General features: G+C 31.0%; 1 protein-coding gene across 1 annotated transcript; it reads right to left on the reverse strand.

Annotated features, from left to right (window-relative positions):
* Positions 1-4,038: 4,038 nt before the first annotated feature.
* Positions 4,039-14,526, reverse strand: HELRODRAFT_62173 (hypothetical protein; the record flags this gene model as incomplete). Its single annotated transcript, XM_009010860.1, has 7 exons — positions 4,039-4,236; positions 4,298-4,439; positions 5,118-5,219; positions 6,553-6,644; positions 11,162-11,256; positions 12,026-12,106; positions 14,376-14,526. Coding segments are annotated over 7 exons (861 nt in total), but the record flags the coding sequence as incomplete, so codon positions are not given.
* Between the last annotated feature and the right edge of the window lie 2,664 nt (positions 14,527-17,190).

The following is a 17,190-nucleotide window of genomic DNA, read 5'->3' on the forward strand; positions in this document are numbered from 1 at the left end:
TATTTTTTTAAAATCTTGATAAGGCACCCAATCCAATGTATTCATTTTTTACTTTAATCTGAGGTTATCCTGCTATATAACATCTTTGTCCTCTTAACACTGACACAAAAGAACATCGACAATCGGTGAATCTTTTCACCTGGGCGACGTCCGAACCAGTTCAATTTTTTTTAAATTTCTGATTTAAACAGATTGTTGCACATTTTTAATGCTTTTTTATTGTTCCTCTCATATTCTAGCACTATTCACACTTTCACACACAAAAAAAACTAATCTTGATGTTTATTTTCCTATGGTCATCCTTTTTATTGTATTCATTTATTTATGTAGTTTTCCTTTTTTATCGTTAGCTCTTTTTTCAACTTATTGTAATTAAATGATATTCCTTTTACAAATGTTGTAGTGTTTTAACTCATAATATAATTGAACAACATCGGGAAATTTGAGAAAACGAAAAATGGGTGGTGTAAATCAATCCGTTATATTACCAAAAAGACGATTTGAAAGATTGAATAATTACCGATCGATGAAAACGAATTTCTTGCATTGTCCGTCCTGAAAAGACGACCAAAAAATATATAAAATATTTGGATGAAGAACAAGTAAGTTTCAGAAAAGGAAAGTACAATCCACAAAATTTTAACGTCAAGATTATTGATGAAAGACCTAAAATATAGCGGACAAAAGATCTTCCTTAGTTTTATCGATTTTAAAAAAGCATTTGATTCAATCTGGCACAAATTATTGTAGACAACTCTAGGATGTATGGGAGTATTAAGTATTATAAATTTACTTAGTATGAAAAACTAATCAAATAATAAAGGAACTATAAGATTCAACAATGGCAGTAAATATTTGTGCTGAACTCGGAAATTGGGTTAAAGTAGGAGTAGAAAACCGACAAAGTGATCCGTTATTACTACTGCTGTTTCCAACTTTAATACATTATTGAAAAGAACAATGAAAAATGGAAATATTATTTTTTGGTGGAATTGGAATTAGAAACAAATTTATAGAGGATAACTTGTTTTCTGGCATTTATCTATTAGCATCCACTGCAGATGATTTCCACTGGCAGAATGAGACGACGTATGAAGACGATGATGATTATCAAAACATGACATGTTGCATATTAACAAAAACAAGACAAGTGACGAATTGAATAAACTAAAAAAAAGTCGAATAGTTCGTTTCCTTAGAAAGTCATACTACTACGGACAAAAGAAATTACCGAAAAGTCGCAACAGCACGAAAAATATTGGCACCATTGAAATAAATTTAGAAAAAAGGTGATAAATCTATCAAAACAAAGATGAAAATAATATAAACCCGTGTTTTCCACGCTACTGTGTGCAGGTACATGCATGTGACATTGGACAATAAAAGAGAGAAAGGTAAAAATTAAATACTTAGAAAACTGTGAAGAACCAGCTGGGGACAGGTAAAAAACGAAGAAAGAAACCATTTTGGAGAACAAAAATTATGTAAGAAAAATTTGGACTGTTAAATTGTTTTCAATGCAATAACGATCGATGTTAATTTTAAAAAAATACTGGCTGTCATCTGTAAGGCCCATGCCTAACACAAGCTCCTAAAAAACTCATGTCTTCCTGGCGGCATCAAGTGAAGTGAACAACAAGACATTTAGTAAATTTAAAAAAGCTGTCGTTTTGTACAAATACGCTGGAAAATAATATAACAAAACAATACATACATTCATACACACATTCATACGCACATACATATATACAAACAAACATACATATATACATATACATAAAAAAAAGTAGATGGAACAAAAAACCTATCTGAAAATAAATAAAAAACAATTATTTATACAACGATCATGTCCATGAAAGGGCCGAAAATTCGAGTTTACCGCCCCTCCAAAGGTTGAAAGTCACTGCACTGACGGCTCCAATTAATGTACATAATGTTAATTTAAACATCAACCCCTTGTCACTAGTTTTTTTCTTTTTCAGCATCCTTCTATTTCTATTTATTTCTTCTTGACGAATTTGATTTGCTTTGTTTTGCCTGAATGAATTGTTTCAAACAAAAATTTTTAAATGTACTAAATATCTATAACACTTCAAAAATAATAACATTTCACATAGAATAGCTCATTTCATTTTGTAACTTTTGAAGACAATTTTTAACGAATTTTGAAACGAAGAAAGTCTGAAAAACAGTTGTGGACCAACTGACCAAAAAAATAAAACAAAGCAGCTTTTCTCTTCAACTTCTTTTATAAATATCTCAGTAGGTAATTAAGAGAAATGTTTTCACTGAGATAGCAGTAAAGACAACAGATGTTAAAACTAGCTTATGAACAAAGTTATTATAACCATCATGTTCATTGCATTCAAATTTCAAATCATGTCGTTCTGGTAGTTCAATGAATAGACAATAAAGCTTTTAGCGAAGTTTTCTAATAAATTTTCATAAAAAATCTTATACCTATTTTTTCAAAAGCGGTTAAATACAGGCAACACTATATTTAAGAAAAATTGGTCATAATGAGTTTGATAAAATTTGACATAAAAAACTTGACAAAATCTACGCAATCTAGAATATATTCAACTTTAATAACAATTTAACCCATTTTCAGCGATGCAAACTTTACAGAAATGATAGCAAAAGTTACTGATACTTCAGTTGCTCATTGACTGACACATTTCCATCATTTCAATTCCGAAACAAATTAGTTATCCTATTATAGCAATCCTATTGGCATTCCATTTCATTATCAAAAAGCAAATCCATGCTATCAATATCTCATGAGAAACTCACGAGCATAAACGGGAAAAGAATAGTAATTATATTAAAGTCTTAAAATTCAGAACCTATAACAGTTTTTAGCCTTACAAACACCCGTCATTTGACTACCTAGAAACAACTTTCCTCATTCCCGCTAAACGTCTGATAGTTTTCAGAGCCGAAAATGCAATATTTCTCATCCATAAACTTTTCCATCCCCGTATAAAAAAAACTTCAAACTCCTAAAAACAAAACCGCTAAAATTGTTCCAACTGATTCATATTAGTCTATGCCACCGTAATACAAATATATCAGACGCTAACGTTTGTTTATGATTAGAAACTTCGTATTGAAACTTTTGTAGACCCAGTCGTCATTAATATCAGAAGAGTTTTAACATTTAAAACACTGCAAAAATACGTTTCTACATACTTGCATGATTTCATATGACGGCAATGTTCATTGTGAAACATTGTTTAGTATGACAAAAAAAGTACACTACGCAATAAATGTTTAGTGAGGACCAGAGTGAAGTTAGAAAACACACTATATGGACTGGACAGATGGCGGCTAGTCAACCTGTTCAAGAGCGATGTTCCGTTCCTGGGAGTCATCTGGAGAGCCACTAAACAGGCTCACAAAGGTACATATATTACTTGAGAATAAAAAGAATAGAAATAAAGCCAAAAAACAATATATACAATATGGGCTTGACGAAAAAAGTGTGTATCGTAAGTAAATGCGAGCATGTCGTATAAACTAGCACTTGGTTCGCATATATTGTTGATACCTTGTGCTATTTGTTAGTAGTGTAATATTAAAGTATGTACATTGTTTCACTTTAGTAAAATCTCTCAAATATAAAAGGGGGGAGTACTCAGTACTCAGTATTCCTCTTCCATATTGTATCATTATATAGCCACCACCTTAACATAACTTAAAACATGATACAATTACCTGAAACCTCTAGACCGAAACCATCAGTACCCCTACACACAGAGGATCTAAGATTTCGTAACAGTTATATAACATGCTAGAGAACGTAGTTTGTGATCATTTTACTTTAAAATGAAATTTACCATAAATTTTGATACAAAAAAGAATCTATCATATGCAGAAAATAAATTATTTGATTGTTATATTTTATTTTGAATGAGAGTCTTGCGCAGATCCTGTTACAAAGAATTCAAACGTTGGCAGGTACGCACAGATGTTTCATTTTGAGCAGCATATTTTATGAAAACGTACAGATCTGTTTTAAAGTTTGAAAACCCAACACTAAAACAACACTAACTTTTCACGTATCATTTCAGCTTCATGTTTTATTACACTCGGTGGGTATTGCAGAAAGAGATCACCAGAACTGATGATTAGTTGTTCAAATGGGAGATCGTCAGGAAGTTGCGAAAGGAATCTGTGAACGTAGGGCATTTCACAGACACAACACATCACTTCGATCTGTCTGTAGAGCACAATCTGAAATATTTAAACCATGTTAATAATTTGATTTTACGTAATACTTTTCTTCATAACGTACATCAGCAGCAAGATAAATAGGCATAAGCGGGTGGCAGGCAATGAAAAAATCATAAAGCCGAACAATATCCTTCAAATCTTTCAGAACATGACCATACCAAGTTATCAACCAGCTTAAACAAAATATCATTCCAACTTCTGATCTGAAAATGTCAACAAAATAGCGTGATTACAAGGAAACGTGTTCAAATGTTAATTAGAATGAAACGTCTTCAAAAGTAAATGATCACCAACACTAATGATTTTTACAATGGGTTCCCAGGGGTAATAAGTAAACATCTCAAATAAACAAGAGCCCGCTAAACTAAACATATTGAGTCTATATTGATGAATAATGAAGATCTCTCTCAAGAAATCATTTTTCTAACATCGGAATTGGATAACTAATAGCATCTAGCATTTGAAACTTGTCCCGTAGTTTCCACTATTCAAATGTGTAATCGAAATTCAAGTTTGGTATCAGCACTGCAACAAAACTATCACATACAACTTTAAATGCAAAATATCCATTGCTATTATTATAACTTATTGCACTGTTTCCGATTTTATCTTTATTTAGGCAACTACTGATAATGCTGCATTCCTTGCTATCACCTCTTCATTCTATTGGTTGGAAATTACCAGACGTTCATTAACATCGAATCAATGGACCAGATAGCAGAGAAGATTAAAGAAATGTATAAATAAAAACTTTGAAAAGACCACAATAATAAAATTATTCAAAAAAATACATTACTATTTATGTACAATACGAAATATTATCGAAATTAATTTTATAAAATTTTGAAATGTAACGAAATAATAAACAATTAGGATCTAACTTTTCAAGAAACTTCCTAAGTTTGGGGTTTACTTTTCCAATTATCGGCAATAAATAGTTCAACATAAAATTAGTTTTATCCATCGTCTTGTCCATAAAATCCCTGCAAAAAAATGTAGTGACAAGTCTTGAAGATAAAGCAGTGTAGTGAGAGAAATAGAAAGGTTAACATTTGAAAAACTATACGTAAATCTTTTTACACTTATTTAATTAGGCAAATGTAGACGAATAAACGCAAAATAGCATCTGTTGTCGATCATATAATCAGATTAAGCAAATATTACTACTAAGGGAAAATAAAAATTAAAATTCATGATTGGATACTTCTACTAAAGGTTAACTCTTTTTGCTATGTTTTATATTTCATAACGACACAAATTTATTAATTGATTATTAATTATTATAATGGACACAGCGCAATTTTTTTTCTAAGATAAAAAGAAGACAGAATGACCATGATCAAATTATAAAGTAACTCAACAACAGTTTTAAATTAAAATTTAATTTTAACCAAAATTACAATAAAAAATGTTCTTTTCACCCATATATCAATATATTATTAATAAAATCAATATCAGCATCACTTTAAAACTTAACAGTGAGATTGAATCAAAACCTAAAGAGAAAAATTTTTATTCAATATTCAATTTGAGCAGCAAAGCTTTTTTTGATACATTTATGTCACCATGTGTTCAAACAAATCAGTTACTTAAGTGATCGGATCTCTCTCTCTCACTATATATATATATATATATATATATATATATATATATATAGGGTTTAGACTATCATAAATACAATTATTTATAAAGATCACTGCGTCTTCGGCATTATTCAACTTGTAGTTGAGTTTCTCAAATTTTCTAACGAGACTTTTATCATCTTGACGAAGTTTATTAAGGTTAAATAAAAAACTTTTAATATTTGAAGTTTTTGACAAAACATTATTAATAACGTCATTACTACAGAAAAGCTCTATTGATGATAATCACAGCATGTTAACTTCAAATTTAACTTTTCGATTTTTCTAATGGTTGATCGTAAAACATTTTCATGTTTCTTTAGTTCAAAACCAAAATTTTTGTTTATTTTATGCATGATAGAACAGAAAAGCTTTTTTCGGTATTCCTATACCATCTTCGGTGTTCAAATTGATATGTTGTGGTTGTGCCCATATGATCAAATATTTTTATACTGTGTCTAGTTATTGGCTCCTTGTTTGTTAACGCCGAATATGCTGTGATCATCATCAATATATATATATGTTGGTAATATATATATATATATATATATATATATATATATATATGTGTGTGTGTGTATATATATATATATATATATGTTATATTTTCTTTGTTCTGCAGGCAAAATGTAATAAAACAAAATAAATTCATTTAAAACATAAATATAAATAAAATAAAATAAAAACAATATACCGAAAGTGATTTTGCACAAGCTTGTTCATAATACAGAATGTCAACCTCTCTCCAACGACCAGCAAGAACGTGACAACAACATCATGGAACCCCTGTCAGAAGTTTAATTTAACGTTACTGGCCTTAATATAACATGAAAAATTTCAGAATTTCAAAAACACAAACTCTGTTTGAACAAGATACAATTTTTAAAAAATCAGGCAATTAACACTTTTATAACAATCTGTCTGTCTGATCGACAAACCAACAAATCAGTCTAATGATTGATTGTTCAACTAATTGATTGATTGATTGATAGATGGATTGATTGATTGATTCAACGATCTTTTTTGATCTCATAAGGGACCTTTGACTTCTCTTTTTCTGGTCGGTTTCTAAAATCATTAAATTACTTTGGCCCTTATCGTTCAGTTCAACATTCTGGCTTTCTGCAAATATATTTCCAAACATGTTCAATTTTTTTACTTTTACATTTGTATATGTGCTTTATTGTTTTCCAGGTTGGTTTCTCATTAATTAATTCCTCACTTCTGTCTCTGATTCCCAACAACTTTCTATAGCACTCCACTTCAAATGTTTTCAATGTCTTTGTCTCTCAAAACGAATGAGTGAAGGTTTGCCGGAAAAGAAATTTGCTTTATTTAGAACGACTTATATGTCTGTTCTAAATTCAAAAAAGTTAGAAGGCGGAAAAAGAGAATTAGAGTGATCGAGATGCGATGTGAGAGATCAAAGCATGGGTGAAGCAGGAGCAGAGGCGATATCAATTGAGAAAAAGTAGCGAACGTAGGGATGCAGTTAAGATTTTATACCTAAAACATGAAAATCAAGGATTAGAAACGAATAAAAATAATACTCTGAAGTGTGAGTATAGTAGACTGAAGAAAGGACGAATTAGCTAGGAGCTTTTGTATTAGAGAACAGCGTTTGAGAAGTTGTTGCAAAAGCCAAAAATCATGACTTTGGATTTGTTGGGATCTAACTGAAGATGGTTAGGTTAGTCTAATGATTGGTTTAACAGCGCAATTTTGGTTTCCACATTTTTTTTACGACTGACCATGTAAGTAAAGGGAGGTTGTTTTGGTAGAATAACCTTTTCATTAGAGAAATTGAAAAGAAATTTGAAGTAGGTTGATTGTTGAAAGATAAGGATCTGATCTATTAAAATTAGATCTATTTGGTAGGGAAAATATTGAGCTCTTTTAAAAGAAGCTAGAAATAATCAAACGAACATTTTTCAAAAAAGAAGATTAGTAAACTTAGAAAATATGGAAAAACAAGTAGGAAAACTGTTTAAGAAAACATTGATAAAATATTAAGTGAAAGTTTCTTGACCAAAGTTTCTATTGTGATACAGGAATTAAAAGATTCAAATCCCCACAAAACAAATAACATGGCTTTCATAGGGTAAACTTCCGCTGGATGGATCTGTTAGCAAAAACATGTCAGTACAAATCCACTTATGATTTTATAGATGATTCTTTTGCCAATCTTCAGTCAGTGTATTATATCTCTCTGAAAAATGGCACCACTAAGTCAAATTTTACTGATCCTATTACAAGTTGACCACACGATTTAAAAACAAGCTGAATCATAGACTCAGATCAATAAAGTAATCCATAAAACAGGCTATTACTAAAGTATAATCGAGAATGCAAAAGTGCATTAACCCATTAGCGCCCAAATCACAACCACGCTACCAAAAAGTATCAAATTTTTCAGTTAGGTAGCTATACCTAATATGAGACCCTAGCACAAGTATTTTTTTGGATTTTATTATTTGTAACAAAATGGCGGCGTGTTCCCAAATGGGAACAATGGGCACATCAACTACCATGTTCCCATTTGGGAACATCTTTTTTTTAACATAGAAATAAATATAGCAGACTTTTAATTATATGGAAAAAATGTAAAACGCAAAGAAAAATGATTTTTTTTAATCAAATGAATTTGTGAAAAAATATAGTTTAGTCAAATTTTATTAGTCATTTATTAAAACTGTTAAATTTATTGTTTTTCGTGATAATCTTTTTCACAGTGAAGATGCAATGGAACATTGCACTTGTTACTGAAGACGTGCATTTTTTTTGCATTGTCGACATCTGGATTGCTTCCCAGATGGAACCAAATGATGACCCGTCATATCGAATCTTACATCAGGAATAGGTTGGCTATAAGGTCCTGTCATCATCTGTGCTGGTTCTTGCAGTTGCATGATTGTACGCACAATATATCTCCTGAAATCTAGATGATCAAAAGTTCCTCCCACTTCAACATGAAGTCGCCAGGCTGCTACGACAGCCATGTTTATTCCATTTATGAACAATGGCCACCACCATTTCTTGGACCTCAACATTGGTCGATAGGAAGCCATAAATCTGTCAAGCAAATCGACTCCTCCCATGTGTGTGTTGTACCTTTTAATGAGTGCTGGTTGAGGTACATCTACAGAGGCTTTCTTGGTGCTGCTCCATCTCCGAGCTTTGCCAAGTGGAAGAATTTTATCATAATTTGATGCAACTATGACACATTGATTATCATTCCACTTGACCGCGATTACGTTTTTGTCACAACATGCATCATAAAATCCTCTGTCTTTCTTTCTCATTGTTTTTGAATCCATCAATGGACACTTTGTCAAACGATTTTCTCTTACTGTCCCTGTTGCTTTTATATTTTTTTCTTTCAGTGAGCTGAGCAAAGAGTAGTTGGTGAAAAAATTGTCAAAGAAAACTTCATGATCAGCAGGATTTTCAAGGCAATCTAACAGTGACATGACTACACGATGACCTAGTCCATGACTTTCATCATTTGTTGTCTGTGGTTCTTTGCCACAGTACACCTGTACATTGAATGGATATCCACTGGATGATGCTAATACCCAAAGTTTATACCCAAAACGAATGGGTTTTCCTCGTAGAAACATTTTTGCTGAGTGATGTCCAAAATAGGGTACCATTTCTTCATCAATACTAGAATTTATTGAAAACACCAAATTGTTGGAAACGAGTATTCAATGCAGAAATGAAAGAACGAACTTTAAATAATTTGTCTCCTTGAACAATCTTGTCATTATCTGCCAAATGAATATATCTTTTAATTTCTAGGAATCGTGATCGAGACATCTGTTCTGCCACAAATGTAATTCTTATATCTTCATCCCTATTCCAGTACATTCTTTCCCGAGGCAATGTATGATATCCAGTCAGTAAAAGTATTCCAACAAATTTGTCCAAATCTAGGTGATTAAATTCAAATTTATTATTGTTTTTTTGTCCAGCATATTTGACTGTCTCATTCACTATCATATCCCTCAACTCATTGTCATAATAAAGTTTGAAAAGATGATATGGTGATTTGGAACATAATTCTGGATATTTTGATCTTATTTTTTCTGGTGTTCCTGTTGATGATTTTCCAGTGAAATTTATTTTTTTGGTCCATTTTGGTTCTGGCTTCTTACATTTTTTATCTTTTTTTTGTAATCCAACATCATTACGTGCGTCTGCTTGTTCTAAAAGAACACCAACTCTTCCAGGAACTTCATTTGGCATGTTTGATGGCAGCAAATCGTCATCATCTATCATCTCTTCATCTGAAATGCTGTCTACCTTCGTAGGAGGAAGCAACACTACATCAACTGGAGTCTGTGAATCCGTAATTGCATCTGTTGCGTCAGCTAAACGCTCAAATTCTTCAATTTCATCATCAGATTCTTCAAAATCCACATTTTCATCTGCCATAATGTTAGCAAGAACTTCTTCAGTACGAAATCTCTTCTCAGACATACTTAAATTGTAAACAATTTAAAATAAAAATTATTAAATATATCACTATAATATCATGAGAAACTAAATTGAGCACATGAGGTACTACGTTCCCATTTGGGATCATAGTACCTTATGTGCCCAATGTTCCCAATTGGGAACGTCAACACATATATCTCATTTAAAAAATAAGTTTAAGATAAACCTCTAATTTCATAATTTTAAAATATTAAGAAGTAATTGTGAATAAGTAAAAAATAGTTTAATTTAAATAAAACATAATACTTACTTGGAAATAAAATCAGAAAACAGACTAAAAACTTTTTTTAAAAATACAAAATTTTTAAAATGGCTACCAAAGCATGCGATGACAATACAAAAGACCACGTGACTGTATTGCATAGATATACTATTAATAAATATAGATTGGCCAAAACATGTAAAGCTTGTGCAAATATAAAATTTATGTAGCGCTAAATATACACGTTCCCAAATGGGATCATTGGGCGCTAATGAGTTAATCAGAGTCTTGCTATTTTTTTAAAAAGATCTATTGATCATTCTCAATTTATGCAAATGCTTCAGCTAAATTTGAAACTTGAGTCAGTCTATTTGAAAGTTGTTATAAACAAACGTAAAAGAAGTAGATTGAATATTTATAGAAATTAATTAAATGTTAATATATGTAGATTAAATGTTATTAGAAATTGTGATAGTATTTATATAAGTTGATTTAATTAACACTAAAAGGTAGTTCTATAAAGAACGTTTATGTATGTACAGGATCAGGATCAATTGCTTTTCAGCAGCTTAAAGTCATTAATCAATTAATTAATTAAAACCTGATAATAGTGAAGGTCCATGTTGTTGACGAGTATCCACATGATGCAGTCAATCAACTGATCCTGATAACTCAATCGGACTTCTTCTAGCATTCCTGTTGGATTTCATGTTTCTTAATTGGTGGATGTGTGTCTAAATCCCTTTCAATCATTATCAACATTATCAAAGTATTAAAATGTGTCATGGCATTGGAGAGATGTGGTATAACAGGCCAGTTTCGTTGGTCAGGGCACGCTGTCCGCATGCCGGATGCAAGAATTCTAAAACAGATCTTCTTTGGACAGCTGGCCTCTGATGCTCGTGTTGCAAGTGGTCCGGTTCGTAGATATAAAAACAGTCTGAAAGAAAACTTGAAGAAGTGTGGATTGGATCCAAAAACATTTTGCACTAAAACTCGGCAGCATACATAATGGAGATCGAACTCACAGACGAAGGTTTCCGTCTTTGAACAGGCACGAATCGCAACTTTGGTTGAAAAAGGAAACGGCGAAAATAGGTGGCCCAAGATGGAAGCGGCACGGGGGTGTAGGTCTGTGGAAACAGTGATCGTCGATGTTAGTCTAGAATTGGACTTTTCGCCCACATGAAGTCACATCAATGACCCAGTTCTTAATATATAATTTTAGAATGTATCGTATAAACACATCTCATGTTGTGAGAAAAGACAGCAAGATGGCACAACGTTCAATCATCTAATCTTGTGTTGCACTGAATAATTCGAGCACAAAAACAGATTTCCACCATCTCATAAAAATTTCTTTTAAAAAATAAAAACGAGTCCTTGTTCTCGTTGTTACAAACAAAAACTCGTAATCATAAATTTACAAGTCAAAACAAATATTTTCAAAGAGTCGTCAACAAACCAGGAGGAAACCTTTTGACAGATCTATTAACATCAAGAACAACTTGACCGTAGTCCTTATGTGAATGTAATTCTTCTTCATCTGTCATAAATAGCAAAGTAACATTATAATATATAATTTGAAAAACCCCTTAAAAATTTATTAAAAAATTTATTAATATTATGATAATTTCATCCATTTTGCTCATTGGAAAAATCTTTACAAAACACAATCTTCAACTATGAAGCTTAACCTTGACAGAGGTAAGCCAATTGAATGGTCTGACTCAACTTTTGAAACTATTGACACTTTTTCAGCTGAAGTCATTAGAAACCAGAAGAAGTGTTTTTCCATCATATCAATTGAAGTCTAAATAATATGGCTTCAATTAGAGCTTAGCCTACAACATCTTTGTCACTACAGTGTACTCAGAGATAAGGACTCATGAATTGGCTCTACTTTACAAAATAGAGGATAAATTAAGACCGAGAAAGAAAACAGCAAATATTGTTTGCAAAAACCGCAATGATCAAAACAATTGACAATTTATGTTATTTTGTTCTTTAATGTAATTGGCAATCTAGTTTAACCCCGCCCACGTCGTTTTATTTTGCAGTTGTGGACAGTTGTGGTGGTCTGGTAGTTGTGGTTCAATTCTGGTGGTCGCGGCGGGTGAGGTTTTTTTATTGCGGTTTTGGGGAGTTGCGGTTTGTACAGGGCTCTATACTGAATTAATAGACTTTTCGTTTGATCCCATTTGACTGGTTATTCAGCACATCAACAGAATGATTATTATGATTATATTTATCAGCAAGAGAAACTGCAACTGTATAAATCCTCAAAGTTTTAAACCACAAAAATTTGAACTCAGTTAAAGCAGAAAGCACTCAGCACCACCGTTTTCAAAACTGCAACCACCTGTAGTCTAGTGTTTCACATTCAAAGTGTAACAAATATCTCTTCTCAAGTTCTGACCGGGCCCTGAAAACCCAAAACACAACAGAACCAAATAAAATTCAGAAGATGCCCTATTCACATGACAATAAGGTTGGCCAGTGATCTACTGTTTAAAAATATATTTGTTAAGCAAAAAATTTGAAGTGAAAGCAACCAGACTGGAACAGTTGAAAAGCAAAATGCAGCATGATTAAACCCACTGCAAACTCAAATGCTGCATTCTTTAGTTTTGAATAGGTGTTGAACCGGATTTGTGGAGACCCTCCAATGTTTCAAAACGTGAAAAATGTTGCAAAGTCAGTGAAGTCACTTATGCCAAGATTAAATTTGTTAAAAATCCTTCGCAAATCATCCTTTCTCCCTCTTGTTATCATCACCACCAACATTCAAGCAGCATCAATGATGTATTGAAAAAAGCACGCTAGCTAGTTTACTTATTAAGAAAACAAGAAGAGTAATAATAGATATAGCAAAAAATAAATTTAAAAAATAAATTTATATAATGAAAGAACCTAAAATGAATTTACTTTTTGAAAATCTAACTCAAGTGCATAAGAATGCAATGATTTAAAATTGCAATTGCATTAAAAAACTGCAATTAAGAAAATAGTGTTAACACTGAACAGTCAAAACTACATCTGCATTAAACATTCTTTTTAATAAAACAGATTTTTGTTTGATTTGAGTTCAAACTCCAGATGTTAAGCTGGCTCTAGAAAAGACTTCTTTTGAATAATGAACTCAGACATTGTATATTTATCCCACTATTTTCAACTCAGTCTTGTCTTGTTAGGGTTTTTTATTAATGCACTCATTTAACCTCAATCTAAAAATTAAATTTCTATCACAAAATCACCTTCTGCAACCGACACATGATTAACTGTGTTTATGCACAACTTGAATAATAACTTCGTCTTTTATCTCTTTCAAAAAACTTACTACTATTTGACACAGTAACTTTACAGCAAATTAAACATTAATTTGCCTGCCCTTTCATGTGGAAAAAGTTATATGAAAATTTTTATACCTTATCATCATCCTTTACCATCTCCCTTCTCAGAGAACAAACATCCAACCTGAGGTGTAAATTTCACACCAGAAGTCTGTATTTAAACATCACGCCATTCTTACAGGGGTCAGTTTAGCAAATGTTCAATTGTTTCCATCCAGTAAATTTTTCCTTCAACTGTTGACCCACAGCTTTCATGATTTTCAACATACTCCATCAGATGAGTGGCTCAATACATCGATATATATTAATATATTGATACCTTAGCCATTACACAAAGTCTATTCAAGCTACTGTTGATAAACGTTTTATGAATAAACTAAAAACTTTAGAGAAAAACAATGTAAAAATAAAAGACAACAACAAAATAACTCTATAATAATAAAATTAACATAGAAAAATTACTAGGTTTAGGAGGAATGTTGTCTATGTCAATGTTTAACAACAGAGGCCAGGCTTTTTGCCGCAGTTCATTACTAACTAGACCCCCTCGACTAATTGATAATTGTCTCAACATTTCAACATTAATTGGATTACTAGCCAGAGCCTTCAATATTAATTGAGTTTTAGTTGAAAAATCTAAAATGTGACAACATTTAATTAATGATTAAATTAAAATTTGTTAGAATATTTATAAAATTTATTAATAAAATTCATAGTTTTGATCAGCTAACCTATATTATTATTATTTATATTAAAAATTTTCTTAAATAATCAACAACACACATACACGCACACACACATTGCATGTGAATAGCCTGGATTCATTGAATACTATATACTGCATGTGATAGACAGATATCTCATTACATTCAAACAATTAAGACCATTTATAACAATTTAAACATCTTTCCACCTAACTTCTTTAAATTATCTGAAATGGTTCATAGAGGTGAACCAATTTATCTTACCAATATATTGACTTAGCATAATTCTTTTATTATGAATTTTAAATTATTTTCTTTCACGTTAATGAACATAGCTTGTCATCAATAAAGTGGTCATCAAAGCTGACCACACGAAACAGCCTGGAAGGATATGAAATGTACCTCCTGATGCAGTGCAAATAATTTGTTTATCGTTATATATATATATACAAATTATTTAACTAATTCAAAAGGATGTATCTATATTGACAGTTTTAGGCACTTTTATGTTATTGTCATATTTTTTATTGCCATTACAGATTAGAATATTAGATTGATCAGCATGATGCATAGTACAGCTTGAGAACTGCAACTGCTTCTCGGTTATGCTAAAAATATTTTGAGCATTTTTACTACAAGGTTACTATTTGGTTTCATAAATCAGTGACTCCTCTTCTGTTTAATAATATTTGGAAGCTGATAAATTTGGGTCAAAATTAAAAAATTAACTTAAAAATATGCAAATTTCTTACCTTAGTTTTTGATCTAGGGCAAAGACTTGAAAAGCAGCATTCACTTTTAAAACAATGTAAATTTCAAGCACTAAAAAACATAGGCTATTCCTAACTAAGAAGATACTTGAGAACCCTTCGTGGTTCATAATTAATTTTTTTAATAAAGAGTTGCTTGGTGTTTGTCTATTAATAAAGACATGCACATTATACTAATGATGATAGTACTGATGCAAATGTTCTTACTTCATAAAATTATTTGTTTGCTCAATTAATTAACTATTAACCTGATTAACAACAGCTCAAACAAGACCCTAAAAATCTAAAATTAAAGGCAGCCACAGAGTGATGCTATCCTAAGTGTTGAGACTCACTAGACTTGAGACTTGTTCCTTTACTTTTACAGCTTACTTTTTACTTAAGTAAAGTAAAAATATTAAATTTTAAATAGGTAAATTTTGTATTTTCACTTTACCTTACTAATTTACTTTGACTTACCATTACCATTCTATCTGTTGCAGTTAATTTTTAAATTTTAAAATTAATTTTATATCTACAAAAATAACTTGCGTTAATTTTAATTTAAACATATTTGACAAAATGTCTGACTTTCATTATAAAATCATTTCATATTAAAAAGAATCGTTTGAAAAAAGTAACCATTGGCTCTGTTGTTTTCCAACTTCATGTGTAAATTAGTTTTGTTATCTATCGTTCCGTTTATTGTACTGCCATCAACGGCACTGCCGCTCGTTGTACTTAAAATTAAAATTTTATTCGAACGCATGAAATCCTACATAATATAAATCATCACTCTTTTTCTCTGGTCACATAACCCATTTGGCTTAAATTACATCGATATATTATATTCGATATATTGACGAAATATCTTTTTAATTTTAAAACTCATGACCATTGAGTTATTAGAACAGAATTAAATCATTAGCATGAAGTTAGTCAAAAACGTTATATATATAAACACAAACAAGTGTATATATATATATATATATATACAATTATTTATAAAGATCACTGTGTTTTCGGCATTATTCAACATGTATTTGAGTTTTGAGTTATTTATAAATATTTATAAATAATTGTATTTATGATAGCCTAAACCCAAAATATGTATATATGTAAAGATGCTTATATTTATGTGTGTGTATGTATGTATTTATTTATTTTCAAATTTTATTAATAATCAACAACATATCAAATAAGTGAATAAAACTACATGTCTTGTGGTGGACACTACAGGCAGATATATGAATAGTTAATGAAATGAAATAAGAAAAATAATTGAAGCAAAAAGATAATTGAGAAATAATAAATAAATGTTCGTGTTATACCATGGATATATAATCCATGTATGAGACTCTCATAAATAAATAGATAAGACTATTTTCTGAAATGAATAACCAACTGGTTAAATTCTCCAACTTGTTCACTAGAAACAGGTTGGTTCTGAATTCAAAAAAATCCTGCTATTTAGTCTTTGGCCCTAAAATCAAAACGAACAATGATATCTTCTCTGGCCTAACCATTCATATAGGTGACTCAGTGATATCCAGAAACTCGTCAGCTAAATTTCTGAGAATTATTATCCAGTCTGACTTGAAATGGAATGAGCATATAAATTCGTTGGTAAGTAAATTATATAAAACTACTGGCATTATTTATAGATCACGCAATAAATTAGGTACTAAAATCATGTTAATGCTATATTACTCCCTAATCTATCCATATCTCCTATATGGAAATGTTTTTTGGGGAGCTTCTTATGATTATTTAATAAAATCATTGACAATAGAACAAAAAAGATACCTTAGGGTTTGTTTTTTT

This window comes from Helobdella robusta (assembly GCF_000326865.2).
Source record: "Helobdella robusta unplaced genomic scaffold HELROscaffold_1, whole genome shotgun sequence".
NCBI classification, from domain to species: domain Eukaryota; kingdom Metazoa; phylum Annelida; class Clitellata; order Rhynchobdellida; family Glossiphoniidae; genus Helobdella; species Helobdella robusta.